Source organism: Vidua chalybeata, chromosome 21 (genome assembly GCF_026979565.1).
Source record: "Vidua chalybeata isolate OUT-0048 chromosome 21, bVidCha1 merged haplotype, whole genome shotgun sequence".
In the NCBI taxonomy this organism is placed as follows: Eukaryota; Metazoa; Chordata; class Aves; order Passeriformes; family Viduidae; genus Vidua; species Vidua chalybeata.
The window spans coordinates 1,787,907-1,815,469 of NC_071550.1; the positions used below are offsets into that span (position 1 = coordinate 1,787,907).

At 43.1% G+C, this 27,563-nt stretch overlaps 1 protein-coding gene across 3 annotated transcripts in view; it reads left to right on the forward strand.

Annotated features, from left to right (window-relative positions):
* Positions 1-6,467: 6,467 nt before the first annotated feature.
* The window catches only part of TTLL11 (tubulin tyrosine ligase like 11), a 38,499-nt gene continuing 17,403 nt past the window's right edge, over positions 6,468-27,563 (forward strand). For 2 of the 3 annotated variants that reach the window (XM_053962042.1, XM_053962043.1), the window contains exons 1-6: positions 6,469-7,306; positions 12,566-12,662; positions 14,014-14,147; positions 19,526-20,101; positions 20,669-20,764; positions 21,283-21,401. In XM_053962042.1, coding sequence (XP_053818017.1) covers positions 6,482-7,306; positions 12,566-12,662; positions 14,014-14,147; positions 19,526-20,101; positions 20,669-20,764; positions 21,283-21,401 — 1,847 coding nt within the window. In that variant the 5' untranslated portion in view covers positions 6,469-6,481. Of the gene's footprint in view, positions 7,307-12,565; positions 12,663-14,013; positions 14,148-19,525; positions 20,102-20,668; positions 20,765-21,282; positions 21,402-27,563 lie in introns of all 3 variants that reach the window. The other variant, XR_008434433.1, reaches the window with a different exon arrangement.

A 27,563-nucleotide genomic window follows, 5' to 3' on the forward strand; every position in this document is an offset into this window, starting at 1 on the left:
GGACGGACGTGAGGGTGACGAGGGGCTCTGGAGCATCTCGCTTGTGGGGGGGACGCTGCGGGAGCTGGGCCTGGTTAGTGTGGAGAAGACTGAGGGGGGAACTCATCAATCCATACAATTATCCCCAAGGGGTGTCCTGAACGAGCGGTCACCTACATTATGTATGTCTCGTGTCAGTGGGAAATCTCTGTTAGAAATTGGCACGCTCAGAATCCTGACGCACAGTCGATGCCCACTGTGTCACTCAGCATGCTCTCAGGATTTGTGGCACCCGTGTGCTCATGATGTTCTTCTCCTCCCAGCTTTGTCTCGGTGACAAGGCACTGCCAGGCCCAGGATGCCGCTCTGGGACACCTGGCGCACCTGAGCGTGACATTCCTCAGCGGGCACCAGCACAGGGAAGGGATGAGACGTGCACAGCTGTGATGGCAAGGCCCAAGTTTGCCTTCTGACTCTTAGTTACGGCCACACTCCATTTACAGGGATGATCAGAAATATGAATTGTGTAGAATCCAAAGGGTGGAGGGTTACATGTGTGCCAATGGATCTCATCTGGGTTCCCCCAAATTAATTTTTGAGTCTTAAAAGTAACTCCCGGCTAGCTGTTTGAATGTTTTTGGACACCACCTTTATGTGGCTTTTGCATTAGCAAGAAAGGAAAGTTTGACCACAGGCAGACAGTGCACAGTTCCCAGTAACCATCTCAGGAGCGTGATCACCCTGAGCGTCTTGGCATTTCTGAGTACTTGTAAGTCAGTGGGAGATGGGCAAGAGCCAAGAATCCAGAAACTTATACTTAAGAGAGGGAGAAAAACCCCAAGGAATTAATATTGGTTCACAGACTATGACCCTACATGTTCAAATATTTTGAGGTATTAGCAGCTCTTTCTGGGGAGAGTTCTGTGGTCAGCCTTCTGTCTTTGTGAAGTTTTTCTGTTTCCAGACAGACTTCTTTTCTTCCAATCTATATCACTGCATTGCCTTCTCATTTAAATATTCACAAGTTTATGCTAATCCCACTTTTATACAGCGTAACTCAATACGGGTTTTGTCAGTTGGTTTCTGTCCAAGATGCTCCTCTAGATACACATCTCGCCTGCAGATGAATCGGTTTAGTTCTTTGTTGGTGATTTTTTGTGTGGTCTGTGCTGATGTTCAGTGTGTACCGATGTTTAGTGTGTACATTTTGTGGCACTTTTCTTATCTTGTACATATCTTGATCAAAAAAACATCCGTTGACCTGAATGAACAACCTAGATTTTGTGTGCAAATGTCCTTGGACTGATTGAGCAACATTCAAGTCTTTGGTTCTCCTAAGCCCAAGGAGGAGGAGATGCCACCCCGTCAGGCTATGCTCATGCTTCCTTTGATGCTAACGCCAGCAAAGCTCAACTCATATGGGGAAAAAACCTAACACAGCCACTACTGGTGAGTCTCTACATTGATTCTGCAATACTGCGTTTCAGCTGAGGCGTGCAGGAACCTGCCATTGTGCTGAGCTGCTCAAAGCTTCTCCTCGTTACCCTCCCATTGCCACAAGAGCATTCCTATATACGTGGGAGCATATGGACTTCACTTGGGATAGTTAAATTTTTAAATCTGATAGAAAGAACAGGATGAAATAACAAGAATGGTCTTCTAAATTCCGTTCTGGTGCTCTCCAGTATCCCGCAGATTATAAAATCCTTTGGGTAGGAGGAAAGAAATATCTCATGGGAATCCTGAGAAAAAGAAAGCAACTGTTATTTAATAAAGCTTGCAGTGCCAGTTTCTGTTAGATCACAATTGAATGGAGGTGTTTAATACTCCCTGTTCATGAACTCCTGTGAACTTTTCATAGGGCTTAAATCTCCTGACCTTAATGGTTTGGATCTGTGTTTGAGAATTGAGTTTGAAGGCTGCTAAACTTAAAAAGCAGTTAATTTTCTAGTTTGTTCGTTGGGCAAAGAAAATTCTTTGACTCCACTGGAAGTAAGAAAGCTGTATGCCTTTTCTTCTGGACAATGAAGCTGGGCAAATATGTGGAATGAAGCATTTACACAGGACATCGTCACGGTTTAATATAAACAAGCCCTGAGTAGCATTGAACAGTTGGCTAAACCTCATGGTGGGTGTTTGCATCACATGGAGGTACTGAGAGAGTTATTCCTTTGATGTGCAAAGCGCTCACAGAAAGTCCTGATTCTCTGAACACAGTAGGAGTGAAGCCCCAAGACAGCTTCTTGGCTCGGAGCTGCAAGTGTTTTTGCAGGGACCAGGTTTGTATCAACTTTCTTTCTCGGTTGCAGGATCCCAAGATTTCCTTCCTTCTCTTTCTCTCACATGGGTGCACATTTCTGCCCGCCTCAGGACTCTGCAGGCAAGTCCCTCTTCTTACATAGCTTCATCTTTTGAAGAGACCTTGAACGTGGTGGAAATGGGGTGGTGGGTGTTACATGCAGGGTGTTCTTTAATCGGCTCCTTGGTTGGTTTGCAGGAAAGGGAGATTTTGCTCCTGTCTGATTTTTCCTAACCCAACTTCACAGATAAAGGAGGAGACCTGGTCTTGATGCCATCGAATTTTCCTCCTTTCTGCTAACCCTTTTAAGCACTTATTTCTGCACAGCAGAGTTGCAGAGATTTTGAATAATAAGATGTGACATGGGAAGAGCAACCAGACAGACATCCAGTAATGGCAGACAAAACCTCTGTTACAGGAGAGCCCTTCCATATCACACATAAGAGCTGAGAGGTCTGTGCATGCTTACTGTCCTGGGAGATCTGGGTTTGTCACGTCACTTTATCAACATTATTAATATGTACTTGTGCTGGTGCAGTTTTTAGAGCAAAGCCTCCAAGTGTACTAACACACCAGCAGACTTCCTAGAAATGCTGCTGTGGGATGAAATGTGGGGGCCAGAACAGATGAACCAGCTGCTGTTGACTAAGTTGTGTGATGTTACCCCCGATGCATTGGGCATTTCAAGAATACCGAGAAAACTCCTAAACAAAATCTTTGAGTCTCTTGAGCTGCCCCGTGAGGGGAACTCAGAGGTGACATGTGGAGCTCATGGCTTCAGCCCCCGCAGTGAGTGTCATACGTGTCCTCTGCGAGCACAGGGGCTGCTTGGTGAGATGATTACACCAGATTTGTGTTGCTCAAGAAGGAACAGAAGCTCGATGTCTCGGCGGTTCAGCTCCGCAGCACGGCCAGGCAATCTGCCCGTCAGGACTGCAAGCCTCTTTCATGCATGGCCAGCTCCAAAGGGCTGTGCAGCAGGACTTGGCAACGAAAAATGTCATCTACAATTATGCATATTTTCATCATCTTCTATCATGCAAATCCCCCCCCAGCCCAAATATGCAGCGAATGTTTTGTTTGCATATGTAGGTCAACCACAAATCTTCTGTGGTCGAACATAAACATGGGCAGCACGGAGTGATGTATATGGATTTAAATCCAGGCTGAAGCATAAGCCCACCACAGACGTTTTCCAAGTGGAGTCTGTTTGCTGGATTTGTTTTCTTCTGACTTTTCATTTTATAGAGCATTGCTTTCTCATGGTTTTGTGAAAGAACAACTGACAGGAGATACTCACCATCGGTGCAAAAGGAACTATTAGCTTCAGACACAGATGGATAGTTCTTCATGAGTAACTTTTCTTTTTAACAATAGCTTGAGGAATGTGTTCTTTTTCAAAAGGGTACACTGAAGTATTTCTGCAAATTTTCATTTGGCAGGAGGCCAGTTTTATATATTTTAAAAAGATCGTATGTTCTTTTTGCAAATTACACGCTACTTTGTTTTTCTTGTCTTGGCTGTCTTTAAAAAAGAAAAGTATAGAAAAGGATACAGTTGTTGCCTTTATGATGCCACATAAAAGCTAAAAATGTTGATCCCAACTTGGAAACAAAAATGCTTACTAGAAGAAGGGAAATATATTAGTAAAGAAAAATGTTACTTGTTAACCTCATAAGCTTGACACGTTCACATGCCCCACTCATGAATTCCATATACTGCAGGTTGGCAGTACAGTGCCTCAGTGTGAGCTGCTGGGAGCAGCATGGTGTCATGATGGAAAACTGTTCAATTTGCTGCATCTGTAAAACTGCTTTATTCCTGGAGTCCTCCTTGGACCTGGCACTTGCCTGTGCACACACAGGCATCAGGTAAGTGATGATTTTGGGTAAATGAGAGTGAAGTTTTTAGTCTGAGAGATGAGTAAAGTGCTGTACAATCGAACAGGATCCTTCCCCACTCCCATTAAATTAGGCCAGTACCTCTGCTGTCTTTGATATCCTGAATTTAATTAATGAGAGCATAGGGACATTACAGTTCTCCTGGATGGAATCCACATTCTTGTTCACTTATTATCACAAGATAGTAACAGTCTGTTCTTATCAACAACTCCCTGTGAGCAAGGGTCACTGGAAACAGCCTTGTGTTAAAGAGCACCCCGTAACTAAATTTCCCCTCTCCTCACAGGGGACAGATGAGCTCAAGTTTCCCATTTCTCTCCTGCTGCTAGACCCAGCTTGCTGTATTCAGCAGGATATGCTCTCCTTCTGCATCACCCTGTGCCTCATTACTGCCCAAGCTATACTTTACTCCCCACCTTGCTGTACCTGAGTGCCACGTGCAGCCTGACCCCACGCTGCACGCTGCAGCCCATCTCTATTTATCCCAACAGGAAATGAAGGTTTCATCCACACAACACAGGCAAACCAGGCATCGGATCTATTACAGCTTCTCTGGTAGAGGAACAACTAGTCTGTTATTAGCCTGTAAGAAATGTGGATATATGATAATTAGAGATAAAAATATTTCCCCTTTGCAATCATTTTGTTTGGTATTTCCCATGCTCCAATGCCTCTTAATGCTTTGGCCCATCTTAACTCTTTCCCTGGCTTTCTTTCAGCACTGCTGACATTGGTGAGGATAAATCTCTGTGTTAAAAATATTCATCTGGGAGCTTGGCAGTAAAATAAGAGACAGTCAGAGTCAGGTCACCACTTTAAATCACACTCCAACATCTCTGAATTGCTTTTCTTACAACTGAATTTTTATGCCAATGTTGAACATAAGCAAAATATTAATTATTCTTTCAGATTTGTACCTGCCCATGGAAGAGGTTTGGAATGAGATCATCTTTAAGGTCCCTCCTAACCCAAACATTTCTGTGATCTGGTGGTGGTGGTGAAGCCAAGGATGTGCCTTCAGTGGTGGACATGGAAAAGACACCACCCAGACAGCTCATCCTGCCAACATCACCAACCCCTCCGAGCTCCTGCTGGAACATGGGAACGCTCCCAGGGTTTTAATTAAACACTGTCACAGCTATAAAGAAAGAATGTACATCTTTTAATAGCAACATGAGAGCAGCCAAGAGCGAGCTACCTGACCTCAGCCTTCCTGGTCACTTCACATTGCAAGACACAGCTCTGTTTAATTAATTAATTAGTTTCTTCGTTGCCTGCAAGGGTAAATGATGGAAGACTGGTGAGGCACTGAAAAAATAAGCATCTTGACACGACCCTGTTATTTTATCTCGCAGCTAACTGGCAGTGCCAACTTTCCCTGCATTTATTTAACTTTTGCTGTAGTTTAAATAATTTCTGCTGATGTCCTGTCTCAGTCCTGTTCCAGATCACGGCTCTGGCGATCGCTCCTTCACACAGAAGCCTGATTATTCCTGGTTTTCCGCCGAAGTCCCGGCTCTCAGCCCGAGCTCCTTGCAGCCCGGATTTCCCAGGGCGCAGCGCCACCGCCTGCCCGCAGCCCTGCGGCCCCGCGTTCCATGAACCCGGCTCCTGCTCCAGCAGCCGCCTGGCTGCCACGTTCTCCATCTCCCTGCCTCATAACTACATCGAGAACGACTCGCGTCATCACGGAGTTCTGGAATGGTTTGGGTGGGAAGGGACGTTAAAGATTATAAAATTCCAACCCCGGGAACCTTCCAGCTTGCTCAGGTTGATCACGGAGCTGCTGTTAAGGTTATTCATTCCATGACTGACAGTGTAAAAGCCGCTTTCGTATTTTCCTGCTGTGCCTACGAGAGCTCAAAACCCGCAGATGGGCTCTCCCAGCATCGACGCAGCTGAACCTGAACGGTCCGTGGGAACGCCCTTTGTGACAGGCAGCGCTTTGTAACGGCGGCGAGAGCCCCGTCTCACACGAGAACCTTTCGGCCGCACGATAAGGAGCGCACCGAGTGCCGGAGCCACCCGGGCGGTTCGGTGGCCAAGGGCACGGCGGGCGCCGCCACAGCCCGGCCTGAGGCGGGGCCGCCATGGCGGGGCGGGGCCTCGCCCGCTTCCAACATGGCGGCCGCACCGCCTCCGGAGGCCATTTCGGACTGCGCGGGGCGGGGCCTGTGCCCGAGCCCAAAATGGCGGGGGCGGCGTCAGCGCCTCACGGCGGCGGGGCGGGGCCGGCGGGTCACCGGCCGCGCCGTTGCCATGGCAACGGGCGGGGAGCGGGGGCGGGATGGAGCCGGCGGGGATGGAGCCGGCCGGGCTGGGGACAGGGACTGAGGGGATACAACCGGCGGGGACGGGGACAGAGGGGATACAACCGACGGGGACAGAGGGGATAGAACCGGCGGGGATGGGGACGGAGGCAGTGGAGCCGGCCGGGCTGGAACCCGCCGGGCTGGGGACAGGGACAGAGGGGATAGAACCGGCGGGCATGGGGACGGAGGGCATAGAACAGGCGGGGATGGGGACAGAGGCAGTGGAGCCTGCCGGGCTGGAACCGGCCGGGCTGGGGACAGGGACAGAGGGGATAGAACCGGCGGGCATGGGGACGGAGGGCATAGAACAGGCGGGGATGGGGACAGAGGCAGTGGAGCCTGCCGGGCTGGAACCGGCCGGGCTGGGACCGGCGGGGACGGGGACAGAGGGGATAGAACCGGCGGGGATGGGGGCGAACGGAATAGAGCCGGCCGGGCTGGAACCGGCCTGGTTGGGGATAGCGGAAATGGAGCCGGCCGGGCTGGAACCGGCGGAGATGGAGGCGGAGGAGCCCCCGGGGTCCCCGGCTCTGCCCGCTGAGGCCCCGCAGGACGGCCCGCCTGCCGCGGCGCTCTCGGGGGAAGGGGCGCTGCCCGGCGGTCCCGGCCGGGAGCGGGAACGGGAGCGGGGCCGGCGCGGGGCCGGAGCGCAGGGCTCGGCCGGGCGAGCGGCGCGGGGCAGGGCCCGGCGGGCCCCGGGCCGCCGCAGCGGGGCCGAGAGCGTCCGGCGGGCCGGGGTCACGGTGGACAGCTCCAAGGCCAAGACCTCTCTGGAGGCCCTGAAAATCAGCCTGCGGCAGCTCCGCTGGAAGGAGGTGAGCGCTCGCCAGCGGGACCCCGCGGGGCCGCGTCCCCCCATCCATGCCCCTGCTCCGGCCTAGCGCCAGTCCTGCCCGCACGCCCCTCCATGGCCTCGGGTCTGCCCCCGGCAAAGCCTTCCTCCATCCTCCTCCTCCTCCTCCCGGCTGTGGCCCCCGACCCTCGGGCTATTTCTAACCAGGTGCCGGGTCCGGAGCTGATTTGATTCATGATCACGACTGCCACGGGCAGTTATGCAAGCCAGAACAGGGGTAATCGGGTATTGCGCTTCCGAGGTTAAACTGCTCGGGGAAAGGGCAAGAAAGAAGCCTGCTCCCACGGGGAAGCGTTTGACGTGTTGTGGGGATTTGCATTTCTTCCCTCCCACCCTTCCCTCGGGGCTTGGGGACGTGGGTCTGTCCCGGCGTGTCGGAGAGCACGGGGTATGAATGCAGTATTAAGCCAGCTGATAATGCACACATAACGGGCTTTAGCCTGCTAAGTTACTTTATGTAGAGCAGCTATAGCTATTTTTTTTCTCCTGCTGCTCGAGTCATGTGTTTTCTCATTGCTTTGTGAGGATTTCAGTGACTGCCAGTATGTGCTGAACTGGAATCAGGACAGTAGGGGAGCTGGCACAGAACTGGTGCTTTGCAACTCCTTATTTAAATCCTGGAGAGATTTCTTAGATATATCTTACTATAGATGGTAAATTGTTCTCCAACTGTAAAGATTTTCTTTACCTAACAGGTTTATAAATGGCTTTATAGACGTTGAGATGGCTTCTAGGAGCTTTGTGAGGAACTTGTATAAGAAAAAGGCTACTTGTAATCCATTTGCAAGAGGGGACTTAGAGGGAAAAGGATGAATAAAACCTGAGGATGAACTGTTTCTCACAGTCCCGTTCTGTTTCTCTCTGTGTGTAGCACAGAGCTGTGTGATCTCTGACCTGCAGCTACTTTACAGAGCTGCCTTTGGGATTTCCACTTACAAGACTATATTTTTGTGCACCTGATGCCTTTTAAACAAAATCTGTACAGACTTGGGGTAGACAGTATATTCTGTGCCGTTCCTAACCTCAGAGTTAAATACTGCAAATTTATTTTCTGGAGGACTGAGTGGCAGTAAATGTTGTCCATGTTTATTCATAATGTCCTGCATACCTAATCCCACAAGGATATGTATGTGTCAGGAAGAGTAGTGCTTTCTCCTTCTCTGACTTCATAAAATTCTATTTCAGTAGTTTTGTTATTTAAATCCAGTGGCAGGATTTCAAAACCTCTTTGCACCAGCACCCCAGTTCTCAACTCCTGCTTGTACAGCAAAATAGTAACAACATACCAGAGCCTTGAAATTCAAACCTGCTACATTTACCTCTCTTAGCCCTCAGTGCACCTGTGGGGTGTCTGTCAGCAGCCTTGCTCCATGTTTTATGCAGTGACATGCAGACCAGGGGTATTTCACGTTTAATTTCTTTGTTTTTAGGGTTAAGTTTTATGTTCTGAGGGCAGCGAGCCATTCCAGTGAGGGTTTCTGGATCACTAATATCAGTTAGCCTTGCAGATTGTGCTGGAAATGAGCCACACTTAGTGGTAATTTTGTCTTTATAGTTTCCTGAGACTTCACTGTTTTGCATTTGTCTTGCACTTGATAGTCTTTCCTACTAATTGACTTGTTTCACAAGCTCTTGTTCCTCTCATGAATCTCTGTGCTGCATTAATCAGCTTTTTCCTTCCTGCTTTGCATCTCCCAACAGCAAGTGCTGCTGCCTTTACTTCATCTCTCTTTGTTCCCTGTCTCCCTCAATATCCTCTCTCCTCCATCTCTTTCTTGGGTCAATATTTTTCATTTAGTTTGTTGCTTCCTCCTCTGGCCACTTTGTCTCTTAATAAAGAAGAGGCCTAATACAGAATTTTGTGATGCTTGACTGCACCATCTGGGTGGCTGATAACTCATTCCCTGTAAACAAGTCACTGTCATGTATTGCTGTATATCTTCAGCTTATAAATAGGTTAATAAGATCTGGTCGAGATTTGAAGAGAAAAATTAACAAAATTGAGAAGATAAATCCAAGTAAAAGTCTTTATTCAAGCCACACGTAATTCTGAAAGCTCTGCCTTTCAGACGTTTAGAGAAATAGCACTAGAATACTTTTTCAGACCACAGTCAGGGATGGCCAGAGCCCTGGAGCTGGTTGCACTGTTACAGCAGGACCAGCAGAGGGAACACGGGTGTTGCTTCTAGGATCCATGAAAATAATGCAAAAAAAGTCCTGGAAGTAGTAATGCAATGCATGTATTTTACATACTGATGTGTCAGGGACTGCTATTCTACTGTTATCCCTTGTATAAGACTTTTGATCCTTTTCCCTCGCTACTTCTTTTACATTTTCCTAGTCTTGCTTTTGTTTCATTTCTGCTGTTTGCTGCTGGATGTGTTGGCTGGAATATTTTGTTGGGAGGAGACAGTATAATGTGCTTTTTCAAGCAGGCACTTTTTGATCTGTAACTTTTTCTATCTAATGTATAGCATTCTTACTGTGTCACATATCCATTTCTTGTTTTTTTTATTATTCATTAGTGAACTGACATATGGTAAATGTCATTATAAGACACAAAAAAAGGGAAGAATACTCTAAGCACTGGCAATATTGGTGACATTCTGTGGCACTGATATGTGGGGAAGAGGTGAAGGAGTGCAAGACAGCAAACTGATTGTTGAGATTCTGTTCTCAGAAGCAAAAGACAGAAAAAAAACCCAACTTTTTTTTTTTTTTTTTTTTTTTTTTTTTCTGGGGGAATTTTGAGTAAATGAAGCACTCAGGTTTGATAGGGCTGTGTGGGTGGACCTTTTAAGAAGCACTGCAGAGTTCCCATGTGTGTGCCAATTCCTGCGCTAGGCTGGACCATCTGATCCAGCGTGTCAGATTCTTTAAATGAACACGATATGCCAAATGAAATAATGGGCACAAATTGAGCTTGCATCAAGTTTATTCATCTCTTAATAAATTATTTCTTCAGCAAGCTTTCAATTACCAGGAAAATGGAAGAAGCAGATGTCCCAGGCATCAAATATCCCAGCGTTGAGCGTTTCATTTGTCTCGCTGTTCCGGAGCTGCACAGAGGCGTAGGGAGTTTCAGGTTTTATGCTGGGAAAAGCTGAGTGGAAAACGAGTCATTTAACTTGTCATTAAACATGATGGAACAGACTGATGTGACCTCTGAGACAATTTAAATTATTGGCTTCTAATCCAAAGGTAGAAATGACCTGTCACACAGATTTGACTATGATGGATTATTAATCATGTCAAAGCTGTGGAAACAACTCTATTCTCTTTATGGCTCCTTGTTTATTCTTTTCTGACAAATGTTGCCCAAATCTGACTAAAAGAGATTTAAAAGATTTTAAAAAAGGATGGCTCCAGCCACCTTTCTTTTTCAGCCACTGTCCCACACCAGGAGCTGGGAATGTGGTGCAAAGGTCTCTCCCACCACTATAAGATTAATTAATATCTGCCTGGCACTGCCAGACGTGCCAAATAATCGAACTTGTTGGCCCCTCTGCAAACACCACTCTTATGTAAAGTGTAGTGCAGAGGTTACAGAATCCAGCCCAGCTCATTCAGGAGGTGAGTTTGATTCCATTGTTGGATAAGTCCAGATCATCTTGATTTCTCAGGAGCAGGGCTCTTGCTGTGCTGTCCCAAATTTCCAACAAGGGGGTGCAGTGCTTCCATCTTCCTGTCCAGAGCTGCTCACTCCTCATCTGTTGTGAAATGATTTCTGTGCAGTGTTTGTAGAGAGCTTTGATATCCTCTGTAGATGAAAGGTGTTATATAAATGCAAATTTTGTTCCTTTCATTTCAATTTCTTTTAATAAATAAATAAATAGTTCAGGTTTTAGTGGGAAGGGCACTCTGAGACCGAATGCTGCATCTGTATTCTGGATATACCTGTGGAGAGAGGTTAAGGCCATTGATTGTCTTTCAGAGCCCAACAGAATTAATTTTCACTTGTACAAAAAAAGATTTTGCAGGCTGAATAATAATGAAATAAGTGCAGAATCCACTGGCTCTTGTTAAATTGGGTTTCTCATCCCTGCAAGTAAGGAAACAGAAAGGATGCATTGCTCAATTAGCATTTTAAATTAATTTTTCAAGGCTATTTACTGAGGAAACTGAAATTTTAATTAAAGTAGCAAATAAAGTAATGCACTCAAAAGGTTTATGCAATTCTTTTTTCTGTCATGCTCAAAGAAAAATGATCCAGTGCGTAAAGAAATGTTTTAAAATAAGAAAAATTATATATCAAGTAAAGAACAAGAAGTTTCTGCAAAATACTGTGGTTCTTTCAATAAGTAAATGGCACTGGGTGATGAGGGTGGTAGATATTTAATGCAAATGTGTCCTAAGATGCTAAATATAGCAGATTTATTTGAAAAAGATGTAGCCTAGTAATAGAAGCTATTCCTGTGACTGTATTCCATATGGTAGTTAAATGGCATCTTCATGGAGCTGCAGATAAAATGGGGTTTTTGGGATTGATAAATGGGGCCGTGTAAAAGAGAATAAGCACGAAAAAGAAGAGCACCTTCTTTACACAAAACTAATTGGGCTTTTTATAAACCACTTTACTACTATTAGAAACTTGCTCTCAATAATTGGCAGTGCTGCTTCTGAGCTCTTCAGACTGCTTAAAAAAAGGTGATCTTTTTGATAATAGAAAACAAACTGCAGTTTTCTAATTTATGGTGAAATCTTGTGTGAATGGGAAGAGAACCTGGAATACTTAATATTGTTGAAATAATCGCCTTAGTTCTTGATAGTGGGAATATATATCAACTAATGATTAATTGAATTGCAAGCTTTTATTTTAATTACAGGCTATTAGTACCAGAAAGGAATGAATACTGTAGAAATTAATACATATAACTGGATATATATGAATGAATAATGAACTTACTGCACTTAAATATCCTGCTTTGAGTGTCCACTTTGTAACTTGACTGTGGTTGATCAGAAGCTCGGGGGTTCTCAGTACAGCCCGTGCCTCAGTCATTTGGGTTTGGTTTTTAAAAACCTCTCTGGGCTTGTTCACTTTAAAGTCTTTGAGCTGATCCAAATATTCTCAGTTTTGCAACCAATATACAGAGCTTGTTTTCTTTTGACAGTCAGAAGACTCTTGTTGAGTGGTTTATGCTTAAGATGAGTGTTTAAAACAGCCAGGAATGAGGAGGCATTCCCAGATTGCTCAAAACTTGTCTGCTCTCTTTTGCAGTTTCCGTTTGGCCGCCGCTTGCCGTGTGACATCTACTGGCACGGGGTGTCATTCCATGATAGCAACATCTTCTCAGGGCAAGTCAACAAGTTTCCAGGTACTTCACTTCTCTTTCTGGTTTAAACAAATGCTTTAAAAACAGGATTATTGGACCTAGTTCTGTCTTTTACTGGTTTTTAATGTGAATTATCTGCCTAATCAGCTGATAGTATATTTGGCGTGTTACTGGGTTTGCTGATGGGGTGAGGATGTCAGAGTGGGTGTCTTGAGCAATATCTCAAGTGAAATTTGTTTTGGAGAGAGAGGGGTTTTGTTGAGAAGAATACTTCATACACGTGAAGTTAGGAAAAAGAAGAGTGTTAGGCTGTAATTTAAGTGAAGTATGGAATTACTGACTGTTATCTGGCACTGATAACAGTGCTGTATCTTTGGATTGGGTTTTGATTCAAAGTGGAAAGAATCTGTTTTGTTTCATACTCTGGCTTATCTCAGGGAGAAGCTTGGAGCAGAATTCCTTAAATGGATTTTTTAATATTGAAGAGTTCATGTCAGTCCTCATCTTATGATGACTCTTCTATTTTTTTAAGCTCCTTTTTTTCTCATTTAATCCCTGTTGAGATCTCTCTAAATAAGAGCTAAGAGCTTCAGTATTGACTTATCTAAGCCCTTTACTTCAGATTTATGGCTGCTGTTAGTGTGCTGTGAGCGTAAGAACCTCAGCTATCAAACTCCAGGCTTTATTTACCCTGAGTTTCTCCTGCCTGAGGGAAGTTCCCACTCAGGTGTAGGATGGTGTTGTTTTCTGATGGTTTAAATCGGTGTTAGATGAATGTTACCTGTCTGTATTTTGGCTTCTACCTGGTGAACAAGTGGCTGCACAGGGATCAAACCAGAGCCCTTCAGAACTAGACCTGATTTCCAGGAATGTTGTGCTAATTTGATGCAGGGTTTTACCAGAAGCTTTTCAAAAAAAAAAAAAAAAAGCTTTTTAGCCATGTTCCAAATGGACCTAAGACTTCAGCAAATGTTTGTTTGGCTGTTCACAAAATAACCTGTTCTTTGTGAAGCAGATAATTAAATAACTGCAAACTAAACCAAAGTGGTTGATTACATTTAAGTTACATTTGTACCTCCTCCTGGAATGATAGATTAGAAAAATAATTTTGGTTTATGGCAAAGGCACTAGTAAATATTTGTCTAAAGCTGTCTTTAATTCTGAGCTATGTTTTTGAGAATTATTTTTTTCTAATATTACACAGAAACACATACAATAGTAACTATGGCAGGGCAATGCCACAATTATTGTATCAGATTTAAAATCTCAAAAGATGTTCATGCTTTATTGACAGCAATGACCCAAGTGCCTTCCCAGCAGGTGAGTAATGATACTCATTTACTGTTAGGATGAGGCTTCAGGGTGGGGTTTTGTAACTTTGTTCTCTTCCCAGGCATGACGGAGACGGTTCGGAAAATCACCCTGAGCCGGGCCATGAGAACAATGCAAGATCTGTTTCCTCTGGAATACAACTTCTACCCTCGATCCTGGATTCTGCCAGAAGAACTGCCTCTCTTTGTGGCTGAGGTACATAACTTTGAGAATACTGTAACTTGTTGGATATTGTACCCATGTCATTCTTTAGTCTTCTGTACCTACCAGATTATTTAAAATCACACCTAGGGACTGTGGACGACACCTTTTCCAGTTTGCCTGGGATCAGTCATGGTCTGGATGTCTGGATATTAGCTTTGTTTGTTATGTTCTGGAATAAACTTCAATTGAACCTGGTAGAAGCATCAGCCCTTTCCCTGCATGTCCTGGTGCCCTGAGGAGGTTCCAGTACAGTGTGGGCTCTGTGGTGCTTCACCAGGTTCATTGTCACTGAAATCTTATCAGTCCACTTGGCCTGTTGTACCCAAACCCTTCTGAAGAGCATTTGGCTTTGTTCATTGTTGAATACACTCACACCATCTCATGTCAAACTGCTATTTTGATGAAATATTCAGAAGGTAATAAAATGCCATTATTTTTCAGCTTTTTTTTTTTAAGAATGATGCTGTGTGTTGCTGTTTGGTTCTGTTATTACAAATATTTTAAAATATTATATGTGTTTGTTTAACTCTGTCTGACTTGCCCAGGGTGCTCTTGCATCCTAGAGTATACTGTGCTTGGAAATATGAGAGAAGAGAGGTCTGAGCTTTAATAGACTCTTGCACTGAGTGCAACTTTTTAGCTAATTACCATATGCATAATCCAGTCAAATTCATTAACATATTTTAATAGCTGCTCTTCAAGTGGGCTGGGTCAGTGCCATGGCACTGCTGTAAGACCAGTCTGTAAAAGGAGTGTAAACAGCTCAGGCAGTTTAGCAAGGCCAGGTAGAGGAGTGCACATGACTTGGAGGCAGCGTGTGAGGAGGGTGCAGTGGGTGGTGGGGTGAGGAGGGTGCAGTGGGTGGTGGGGTGAGGAGGGTGCAGTGGGTGGTGGGGTGAGGAGGGTGCAGTGGGTGGTGGGGTGAGGAGGGTGCAGTGGGTGGTGGGGTGAGGAGGGTGCAGTGGGTGGCGGTGTGAGGAGGGTGCAGTGGGTGGCGGTGTGAGGAGGGTGCAGTGGGTGGTGGTGTGAGGAGGGTGCAGTGGGTGGTGGGATGAGGCAGTGTGAGGAGGGTGCAGTGGGTGGTGGGGTGATGTTGTGTGAGGGGGGTGCAGTGGGTGGTGAGGTGATGTTGTGTGAGGAGGGTGCAGTGGGTGGTGGGGTGATGTTGTGTGAGGGGGGTGCAGTGGGTGGTGAGGTGATGTTGTGTGAGGAGGGTGCAGTGGGTGGTGGGGTGAGGAGGGTGCAGTGGGTGGCGGTGTGAGGGGGGTGCAGTGGGTGGTGGGGTGATGTTGTGTGAGGAGGGTGCAGTGGGTGGTGGGATGAGCCTTTTGGCAGCCCAGGCAGTGCGGGGCCGGGCTGAGCTGCAGGTGACACGCTCAGCTGAGCTGGCACCAGGTGGCACTGCGAGTTAACGCTGCTCTGCTCCCACTCCCTGCGCTGCGAGCGAACGCTGCCGCTTGTGTTCCAAGAGGAACAGATGTCCACTAACACACTCCTAGGAGTTTCCTTTGCATATGTTCTTCCATCTGTGTTGGAGAAAAGCATAGTTCTTGTTATCAAACATTATATTTTATGTTGTAAGAGTTTATGTTCTACTTAACACAAGTTTGGAGTGTAACCCCTCCAGAGCAAGAGAAAATACAACCCAAAACATTCCGAACCCCCTGTGAACCATAAAAGGTTCAGAGCACTTTTCACTTGCAGTTTGGTGAGTTCTCAGCAGGAGTTCTCCAGTCTTTTCTGTTGTTTATTTGTTCATATGTGGTTTTGTTTGCTTTGCAACCCTAATGCTGCCAAAACCATCAGCTCTCTGAGCCTGCATTTCAGCTTGTTCACAACAGACAAGTGGGGAGAGCTTTGGTGGTGCCTGCATGTCAGACATGTTCCTGGAGGAGCTGGAACACTCTGGAATATGTTAATTATCAAAAGTCAAATTGTGTCAGTGCAGATTAGGCACAAGAAGATGGTTTGGTGCTGTTTGTAGTGTAGGATTTTGTTGCAACGGGGTGGATGAGAAATGAACACCTGTGAGATTTTACCTGTAACAGAAATGATTATTGAAAGAAACTCCCTGCGAATTTAAATCTTGCTGACTCTCCTGATGCACTACAACATTTCAAAACAATTTATCTCTCAAATATCCTTATTGTGCCTCACTTCTGTAGTCATGATAGCAAACTTTTTCATACAGATCTGTCAATAATGAAATCAAATGCTGTCAGCTCTCCCCTATACCTAGATTCAGGTAGAAAACACTACAGGTAATCTAATATTAATCCTCTGTGTTTTGAAAGCCAGTAATTGAGAAAACTGCACTGGAGTTGTGGTGGATGAGCTTTGTACTGGAAATAGCAACAAAAAGGTGGTTCCCTTAGTGTCATTTGTATTGAAATGAGATGGTGATAGGCGTTTTCATCAAGGCCTTAAAAGTTCATTTTACTAAGTAAATATCTATTTAGCTATTCTCAATATTCACCAATTTCTTATTTTCTAAAATGTTTTGTACTAACATGTCACTGTAACAAAAGATGAAATTACAGATAAGCAAATCTCTCAGGTGCTGCAGTCATTGCTCCTTCACTAGCAGGGAAGAATCTGTTGGAATGTGTGTGCTAAGGACTTACTTCTAACATGAAATCCCAATTTCTGAAGAGTAACTAGCTTGGGATTCAAACCAGGACCGTGATTGTTCTCATACTTCCTTCTTTGTGTTGTCTGTGAGGATGATGAATAGGCCAGTATGATTAATTTTTAATAAGAATCTAATTTGGATGGTCCGATTTCCAGCACAGCATATTTTTTGGTGGTTTAATCAAGTTTTCAGCTTTTGGATACCTCTTAGGCATTGTCATGAATATTCCAGTCTTTGTGCTGTCAGATCTTATAGCAAATTATATGCATTTTTTCCAGAATACTGTATTCATTCAGCCTGTGTTTCCTCGTGAAAGCCAAACCTGCAGATTTTCACCAAACTCTTCTCTTGCTGTTAACTGTAAATGGTTAACATGTTTTTTAAAGATAATTTCCTTCTGTCAAGCAAAGGACACAGAAATGTCTCATTTCATATAAACTAATTTTCCTACATGACTGAATTTTCTAAGTCTGGACAAGCCCCCTCATAATGAGAATTTGAAAGAATATAGTTGAGGGGATTGTGGTGAATTTGAAGACGACTGTTGGGAATTTCCTTGAAGATCAAGAAGCCATCTGTTTTCTTCAAGACAGTAAATCTGCTGAAAAACAGACTGAGACTGACTCTGGATTACTATTCCCCCTTTCCCTACCAGCCTATCTTCATCTGCCATGTGTAGGTTTTGGTGGACTAGAAAGCCTGAATAATATCCAGGCCTTTTAGTCCATTTAAAAAATGGAATAGAAAATGATGGAGAAAATTATTTGCTTCCTATTTTAAGAGAAGAGAGATCTCAGAGACCAGTGATTGTTACAATGCAATATTTTGAAAGGCAGGTTCTTTTTCATCTTCAGCAATAGTCCCTGGAAAGCATCGTCTCTTTTGGAAAGCATCGTCTCTTTTGGAAAGCATCATCCATCTCTTTTGGAAAGGTGCTGCTGGAGCAGAGCAGACATAGCCTGAGGGGTGAACAGCAGATGTGGAACTGGGGGGCAGATTCTTCCTCCTGGTGTCACAGAGATTCTTCACTATTTTCTGCCCTAGGAGGGCAGGATTGGCACTTTGTGTGTTCAGCAGGAGTCACGGCAGGGTGTGTTTGGTCGCGGAGGGCTCAGATTAACCAGGTGTCTCTCTGTGGTGCTGACTTTAACAACAGTGAACCAGAGCACTCCTCTGCTCTGCAGGGTAATGTCACATCAGGGGAAGATTATTCTATAGTGGTAAAAAGACTAGGACATAAATCCTGCTTTCCTTCTTTGCTCATCTAGGCCTGCTGATCTACTTGGACCTATTTATCCACATGCCATTTATGTAAGCCTGACCTTCACTGAGGCGTTTTATCCCTCAGAGTGACCTATTTTGAAGAAGGATCTTTCACTGAGTCAGTGTGACACCTGTCTGTGAGAAAAATCCTAGTCTGGATAATGGATCTTGAATTTCTGCTGCAGTTGATAGGAAGGCTTTTAGCAGTGTGACTCTCAGTGAAATAAATAACTGGCTGGGGTGGAGCCAGAAGTCCTTGAGGCCTTGGGAATGTCACTGCTGACAGAGCTGGGCCTCTCCTGGGGGTCAGCAGCCTGATGTTACAGCACAGCTTCTAGCTCTCACAATGATCTGACCATGCTCAGCCTTTTCCTGTGGGTTGATTTTTTCCTCTTTCATTCTCCAGGGCTGATGGTGGCAACTGATTTGTTCTTTCTTTGTTAGCTTTTGTCCTCAGGCTTCTAAAAGTTAATCTCCAGTTGTTGCTGGTGAGCCACAGGGTAAAACCAGATCTCTGACTGGGCTCAGCACATGCCTGGCTGCAGGGAGAGGGAGAGCAGCTACAGGGCTGGGGCCCTAAAATGTGGGAGTGCAGGAAAGGAGTGGTCAGTGCTGGGACATCCCTCTGTTTTGGAGGGAAGAGGTTTTGAATGCTTTATTGTCCTGAATCCCACGAGTAGCTGATAAACCTGCTAGCCTGCATCCTGCATTTCTTCAGCTACTTTCTTTGTTAGGGCTCCCCTTTCTTTCTCGATTTCATTTCTGATTGAGGCATCCCTATGTGTGCAGTTCTGACTTTTGCTGTACAAGTAATAAATAAGCTAGAATTTATTTAGGTAGTGGGAAATAGGCACGTAACACAAAAGCTCTGATCTTCAGCAGATATGTCAGTGACATAGTTATACCTGTACATGTTTCAGTGTTCCCCAGTTTTATTAACACTGGGTATCTGATGGTGAAATATTTTCAATGGTGGAAAAAGGTATTGTTAGCGACAAATTTTTACTTCATTTTTCCTTCTTCTGGTAGCATTTGCATTCATACCTCAGTAAATAAGGCACCTTTCCTTAAGTTAATGATTGTCTTTGTCAGTAGTTGTTCAAAATGCAGCATGAAAGTTTAACTTTGCAGTTTCATATACATTAATGATTACTAAAATGGATCTCATGAGATATACCCCATTTCCTTCTGTAAATTGGAACAGAACATGAAAAAGAAGTTCCTGAAATGATTTATACAGTGGCTTGTTAAATAAAATGACCTTTTATCTCTAGTAGTAATTCCCTACTTGTGCTTTTTTGTTTCTCCTTGTGCTTGTCAGCACTGTTCATCTTCTGCCATTTTTGCATGGTGTTTACTAGTCTGGTGATGTATTCATGCTATTTTTATTTATTTTTGTTGCCTGGCTTTCACAGTACCAGCCCTTCTTCCCTTCCCCAGTTCGTGCCTCTCACTGTAATGCTTTTCCTTCCAGGTTCGTATGATGAAAGACAGCAATCCATCCTGGAAGCCCACTTTTATTGTAAAGCCTGATGGAGGCTGCCAGGGGGATGGAATCTACCTCATCAAAGACCCAAGTGACATCAGGCTGACGGGGAGCATCCAGAGCCGGCCAGCTGTGGTGCAGGAATACATCTGCAAACCGCTGCTCGTGGACAAACTGAAATTTGATATTCGTCTCTATGTCCTGCTGAAATCCTTAGAACCCTTAGAGATTTATATAGCCAAAGATGGACTTTCTAGATTTTGTACAGAGCCCTATCAAGAACCTACTCTCAAAAATTTGCAGCAGGTTTTTATGCACTTAACCAACTATTCCCTAAATATCCACAGTGGGAATTTCATCCATTCTGACAGTGCAAACACTGGCAGCAAGAGGACTTTTTCAAGCATTCTGTGCAGACTGTCTTCCAGAGGAGCTGATGTCAAAAAGCTCTGGTCAGATATAATTTCATTGGTGATTAAAACAATTATTGCACTGACACCAGAACTGAAAGTTTACTATCAGTCTGACATACCAGCAGGAAAGCCTGGGCCAACTTGCTTCCAGGTAAGTTGGAATTTCTGCCAGGAATGCAGTTACTTCTGTGCACAGATTAATTTTCTGGGTGTTTAATGCCTTTTCTGAAAGTTTTCTCTAGTTACAGTGCTGCCCAGAGAGCTCAGAGCTCCTCACCCAAGTCAAACCTGTCTCCTGGCCTGTGTTACTGCCAGCCCTAAGCAGATACAGAGAATTTTCAATGGGTGTCGTTTGTTAGTAACAGTTTTCACTCCAGATTCCATCTTCTACATGTTAGAAGTGAAGCTTTGCAGGTTCCTAACACAGTTTTGATCCTGGCAATTTGAAGACCCCCTTGTCATGGGTGCCAAGATTCCATGATGCTGTTCTGACAGCTAACCAGATGCAGTGTTTAGGGATGGGGGTGGTGTGAAAGGAACCATTAGTGTGGGAGACAAGTGGCTTCTGGAGTGATTCAGCCCTGTGGAGAGTTTCTCAGTTTCTTCTTTTCTGCCCCTCAAATGTTTGTTCCTCCTCAGTGTTGCCATATGGACAAACACTGCATTCTGTAGAACACCCTGAGTGGAACTGAAGTAACATATTGCTTGTTCTGCACAGATTTTAGGGTTTGACATTCTCCTGATGAAAGACTTGAAGCCCATGTTACTGGAAGTAAATGCAAACCCCAGCATGAGAATAGAGCATGAGCAAGAGGTAAGAGTTCTCAATGTGGTAGTGGAATGAAATTGCTTAGGTTGGGTTTTCTGGGCTTTTTTCCTTGTTTGAAAGATGAAAGCTGTCTGCTAATATGAAATCTCCAAGGTTCTCTGTAATTTTCTGCTTTGAAATCATTGCTAATCTTATACATAGGAAATATGACTTATTGGAATTGTGAAAGCTCTCCATCATCTCTGTCATAAATGCATTTATTCATCATCTCCTGCAGTTGTTAATTGTGTTTAGGGGATTGTTAATAATCTTTTTCATGTTTGTATACATAATATAAATGATAACATCGGCAACAATCTTTTCTTTAATATTTCAGTTTACTAGAGGAATTTGTTGTAGCATCATACTCAAAATGTGAAGGTATTTGTGCATCCTTGAAGAAGTATTTTGTAATCCATCATTGTGTATTTAAAATATAGATGAAGGGCATGAAGTTTGAACAAATGTGGAATAAATCACCCTTAGTTCTGTAGTGAATAACTGTGTCCCTCTGTGATGTAAAGCTTTCTCCTGGAGTGTTTGAAAATGTCCCAAGCCCTGTTGATGAAAAAGTGAAAGTTGCTGTCATCAGAGACACTCTGCGACTGATGGACCCTCAGAAAAAGAAGAGGAAAGATACTCAGTAAGTCTGTTGATTTTCCCTGGTTTTGCATTATGCTGTGCAATAAATAGAAAAAGAGATTGTTTTTTCACTGAGAAGGTCCACAAGCTGATAGTAAATCAGGATATACTGGTTTCCCTGGAATATCTTACTCTTAACATGGTGCAAACAGTTTAGTAACTCAGATTTATTTATTTATGTTTCTACTTGAGGCCTCTTTTTTTATTTCAAAACAGTAATGAGACATAAATTTGTGTATTAATTTGCTTGAAAGTCACAAATTACTCTGAATGAATTGCCCTATTGGAGCTGAAAAGTATGAATATTGTATTTAAAAATTGCTTCCTTAATCTGTGATAATAAACAGAGTTAAATCTATGATCTAGAAATGAGAAGAACTGCCTGCAGCAGCTTGCACAGGAGTGCCTGTGGTGGGATCAGGCTGAGAGAAATCATAACTTTTTTTTTGATGAAACACTTCATTTTAAGCAGTTCTTGAAGACATGAAAGGGTGATTTTTTTTTTCCCTCTTATTTTTTCCCTGGAAATTCTTGCTCATAGGTCTGCCTCCATGCTAAAGTATCCATTTTGCTCTTCTCTTGGCACTTAGTGGTAACCTGAAATGTTATTCACATTCTATAATGATTTCAAGTGCAATTTTGCTGTCATTTTGTAGACAGAGGCCTGTGAACAAGACATGACTGATAATGCTAAAAAGTTCTGTATTACTGCAATATTATTATGAGATCAAACTCTTCCTTCAAAGGCAGTGCCACACAGAGAAGTTGCTGTGGTCAGTGTACAGAACGTTTTGCAAAGCAATTTATACTCTGTGTTGCCTGTACTTAACCTCTACCCTTAAAGATTACTTCAGTGCATGGAGCTGAAAAAGATCATTTTTTAACCTGTAATTATGTAACTAGTCGTGGTGGTTTCTTCTGCTGAAGTTATGTCAGGCATTCATTAACTTCATATTAGATATGGAGAAAAGGCAAATGATAATTACAAATAAATTGCTAGAGGACACCAGTGTGAGGGGAAGGCTCATTCAGCTGAGGATTCTTCTCTGATACATTTAGAGTGCTAAATAATTTCTAACAGGATTAGTTGGTGATGAGATAAACCACTGGCTCTTCACAGCAGGAATTCATCAGTGGTGCAGCTTTTCTTCCAGGGTAATCTGGTTAACAGAGCATCTTGGAGATGAATATTTGTGTCTGCACCACGAGTCAGCCTGGCCAGGGCAGTGCCCTGGGACCTGCTGGTGGGGCTGTGCAGGAACTCGTGTGACAGCTGCCCTGACACCTCCCCCTTCTGCCTCCAAGTGCTTTTATTGAACTGGGGACACTGTGTGGAACTTCTTGACCAAAACATGGCCTACTGATGGAAAAAAAAAAAAAATCTGAAAGAATTGCTGTTCTGACAGCTAACCAGCAGCAAGCCTCACAGACTCAAATTTGGATGCTAATTAAGTAACGGGCATTAATCTCAGTAAGGTTTTAGCAATATATATAACATAGAGTTTGAACACACAGGGGAAATACTGAGAAGTCTGAGCTGCATCTCAGGTAAATATTCTGCTGTGGAAAATTTGATTTCCTTCTAATTATCTCCCAGATTAAAATAAATGAGGCATCTAAATGAAAGTGAGTTTTAGAAGTCATGCTGAAGTACTTCATTATCAGGAAGGATTAATAGCTCAGAATTTTTTTTAGTTTAATTTTCCCTCATCTTCATGGTGTTTTGATATTGGTTTCCTCCTTCCTATCATGTGAAGTATCATACTGAAAAAAAGTTAAGCTGAATAAGATCAGTTTATCATTCCATACATATCTCTTAATTTTTCCAACACAACTCCAGTCTTTACTTGCAGGGATTGCTCGGAACCATCTTGCCACTGCCAGCAATTAGTGTTTGAAAATCTGCACTGATACATGTTCAAATTAATGTAATTAAATATACATGGTGCCTTTTCTTCCACAGCAGAAGTGATCTTTTCCTAGTTTTAAGTCACTTAATGTGGAACTCAAGTTTCACTCGTCATAAGGAAATTAAAACATTTTATAAAACACCATGCCAGGTACTGATCTTTGCTCTGTCTGTGTGGCAGTGCTGTTCTCATGGATTTTAAGGCTTGAGTAGATGATGGCAAACATCCAGGCCATTGACATGCTGGAGCTAACCCAGTGATTTGTGTGACTGAAACTTGTCTGAAGCTTGTCTAGTAATTATTAAACCTGCTCTGGATTCACTCCTTACAACAGAGGTGCTGTTCACAGCCTGCTGAAGGTGGGAGAAGGCTTCAGCTAAGGGAAATTTGCACAATTAAATGAATGGTCTAATGACACTGAACAACATGTAAAGTAAATCAACGTTACTTATGTAAACAGCAGTTTAATTAAGATAATCACTGATGCAAATCATTGTGTATGTTGTGCCTCCAACAGAAAATCCATTTCAAAAGGCTTTGCAAACTTCTATTTTTCTGTGCCTAATTTGGAATCTTGATAGTAATAAAAAGGTTTTAGTTTCACTATTTGTTTAATTATTAGCAATTTATTCTTCCTCGAATGGCATTCGATTGGAGGAGCAAAAAGGAGTCTCAGTCTCATGTAAATGCTGTGTATTCTCCACTGCATGTCAGATGTTTGGAGGTATAAAGGCAAGCTGGCAGCATCATTTGGAGCAGGAGTGCTCAGCATGTTGTAGGAAGAACATTTATATCATCCCAAAAATGCTAATGACCTGCTTTCCTGTCCTGTCAAAAATATTTATGCCCTGGTTTATTAATGCTAATTAATCCAGCAATAAGGACTCCTTTGTATTTTGGTTGCTGTTGTTTACTCTGTGTCCTAGTGTGATCTCTTGCATTTCCATGCCTAGTTTCTTACATATTTCAAGACAGAAAAGAACCATTTTATTCTTTTGATAAGAAATCATAGCATTATGGCATGCATGTCATTAGAAATATGAGTTGCTCATGGAATAAAATCTGCTTTTTTCCTGCTAGAGATGATGAAGGTGCAGCCCCCTAAGTAATATAATGACTTTTATTCAGCTCTGAAATAGCCATTGACAGAAGAAAGAATTGAAACACTTTGGAAATGAAATGTAATTTAATCTATGGCTGTTACAAAAACAATCAATTCCTTGTGCCCTCCAAACGGAATGCTTTTGGTTTATTACCTATCACGCCCTTGCTATTTCATTGCTAGTTTATCTTTTCTTGGGTGCTATTCTCTGTACATGCTACTGCAGTGCTTTTTTTCCATTTGAAACCAGCCTTGAAATTTATTTGTGATGTTCTGATTATTTTTTTTTTCCCCTTCTTTTTAAAAGACGTCAGGTACAATTCTCTTCTCTGGGTCCTGTGGCTCTAGCAAATGTCAAATATGATTAACGAATTTCCTGAGCAGGAAGAACCCCAATGTGGTTGCTCTCAAATTTTTGCAAGATCAGCATGCAAACACTGGCTAATGTCACTCTGTTCCGTGAGCACCCTGTAAATATTAATGTCTGTCAGACTGACTTTTTTATTTTATTCTTTTGGTGTTAGGAAGAAATTCAGTCAAAACAAGGTCTTGTAGAACTTGCTGCACAAAAGATCTTCTGCTTTTCTTGCACAAAAAGTGGTTCATTTTTTCCACTGTGTTGATTACACAACTTCTGTTCTTGAAATGATTCCTTTCCATGATAGAAGAAAAAGTGAATAGTTTCTAGGAGGAAAATGGGATCTGTATTTAATGAAAACATGAATTAATTTCTGGTCATTCCAAAGTTGTTTTCCAAATCCTAATGCTGTTTTTAATTTCTTGATGTTTAAGAGCAATTTTGGACCTTCTTAAGGAAAGTAGGGAAATCACCTGTTCAGATGTATTCCATTTGTTTTCCAGATATTTTTCTTCAGTTTCATAACCTCCCCTGATGTTAGAGTCATATTTAATGGAAAAATGAAAATACACTGTGCAGAGACGTCTCGAGAGTATGATTAGCCTAGATTTTGTTGGTGATAAAGTCATTCTTGCCATTTATTACTGTGTTTATCTCACTCTCCGCATTGTAAGGTTATGATTGTGTGACAGGGGTGGTTGAAGAGGGTCAGAAGCTCAGTGCACAGGCGTGTGGGGATGCTGGATGGGGGCTGCTGGTGCTGCAGCTATCACTGATCAGAAAATAATGACTGTTCTTCAGGCTGCCTGTAATGTTTCTTAGTTTCCGCTGCTGTGAGCAACTGTATTATGTTCCTCAGGGATTCATTACTCAGGGTTGCCAGTGCCTTTTGCATTATATGGAGTGAGTTTAGTGCCTATCAAAATAAGCATGTAATAAACCCAGCTATGGAAATATCAGTGTTTGGGTTTCCATTTGCTAATTGACTTTATGGGCTGACTGCCAGAGCTTTTGGTTGATTCCTGCGTCCCTTTGCCTGCAAGTCTGCTCAGGTTTGCAGCAATTCAAATGCCTCTCAAGCACCACCTCTTCACTCCAAGTCTTATTTCTGCCTGAGACTGTATAAACTCATATGTGTGTGGCTTTCTTGAGATTGATCTTTCTCCTCTGGTTCATTTTGGAGGCTGACACAATTCTTTTCTCCATCAGTCAAAACGACCCAGCGTTCATATTCAGGCTCATTCTGCCAAAGCCCTTTGGAAGCACATTGAATTAGCCCCTTTCTCTTTCCTGTGGGGCTTTCTGGTTCAGTCCTTCATCAGGCAATCTGCCAGCTCCACTATCAATTCGTGTCTGTTACATTAGCCCGGGCAGCTTTTGATGAGTTAGACATGTGAGGGAGACTTTTAAATGTGATGTTTGTCAATGTTCCTTCAGTTCAGATTACTGAAATGTTAACTTGGTTTTTCTGTAGTAGACAGTATTTATTTCTACTGCTATTTCTCATCCTGCTCAAGAGGAACTTGCCTCAATGACTCTTTTCAGTGTTCTGAAGCAGATGTTGTGGTATCTTGATCCTTGCTCTCTGTTCTTGCTTTTCCAATTATTTATCTGCTACATCCTTAAGAGCATTTAACCTTTCTCCTATTGATTAGGACAGGCCCTGTTGGAAATTCTATGAACTACAGTGTGAGTTGTCCGTCCATAAAGGGAAGGATCTGGTAGTGCTTGACTGACAGAATAGTTCCACATTGGTTTTAAGAGCCACTTATGTTGTACTACAACAACAAAAATTACACTACTGAGTGCAGAACATTGGCAAATAATTTGAATGTGCTGTGGCAGAAGTCCCAGCACAGAAAAGATGATTAAATCTGATGACAGATCTTTTAATTTCTAAGTGGCTATAATCTGGAATATAATCTGAAATATTTTCATTGACTAAAAATGGGTAATAATGGGTAATAATATTTCTTTAAAAATAGCTAAAACCACATCCCTTGCATAGATACAGATTAATTTATGATTATTCCTATTTTAGCCTTCACCACTGCAAAAAGTGCTGTTATTCACAGTCCAGTTTTGCAAGCAGGTCTGTGTTTGCTCACACAGTGTATTCCAAGCACTCACATCTTGCCTGGACAGGCTGTACTTTAACTTGCACATAAAGAGTGAATTCACTCTTATCCTGAGTCTCTTGCAATGACCCCGTATTGAGGGACTGCTGGAAGTGCTTACAATGTCCCCAGCAAGTGAGTGGATGACAGGCCCAGCTCATTTGGAAATCTTAATGGACAAGAACTGATATGGTTGCAGGATTTGAAAAGGTTTCATTTTCAGCTCTGTGGAATTAATTGGCCCAAGCCCGTGGTGTGCTTTAGCAGTAATTGGTGTGTGCAGTGCCCCCAGCTCTGGGGTGAGCCCAGCTCTGGGTCTGTGCTATCAAATTGGGAATGGAGACTACTTTGGCCAATTAGACTTGAATCACAGTGTTTTGAGATGCAGCTAATCTAATTAGTTTTTTATTGACATCTCTTTTCTTTCTTTTTTGTCTCTCGTGAGCAGTGGAGGAAGGAATGGCGATAAGCTAAGGAATGTGATCTGTCACAAATGTCTCCATAAAACCTGAACTTTCCCAACATTTGAATGTATCAAAACATGCTCTAGCAATTACATCTCTTAGATATTCACACCATATTACATTTTAAGTTGATCATTAGGAAGGGTTTTTTTTTTTTGCTTTTTCCTGCCTTACAATGATTCTTACATAAAAAGAAAGCCTTTGTGATAAAA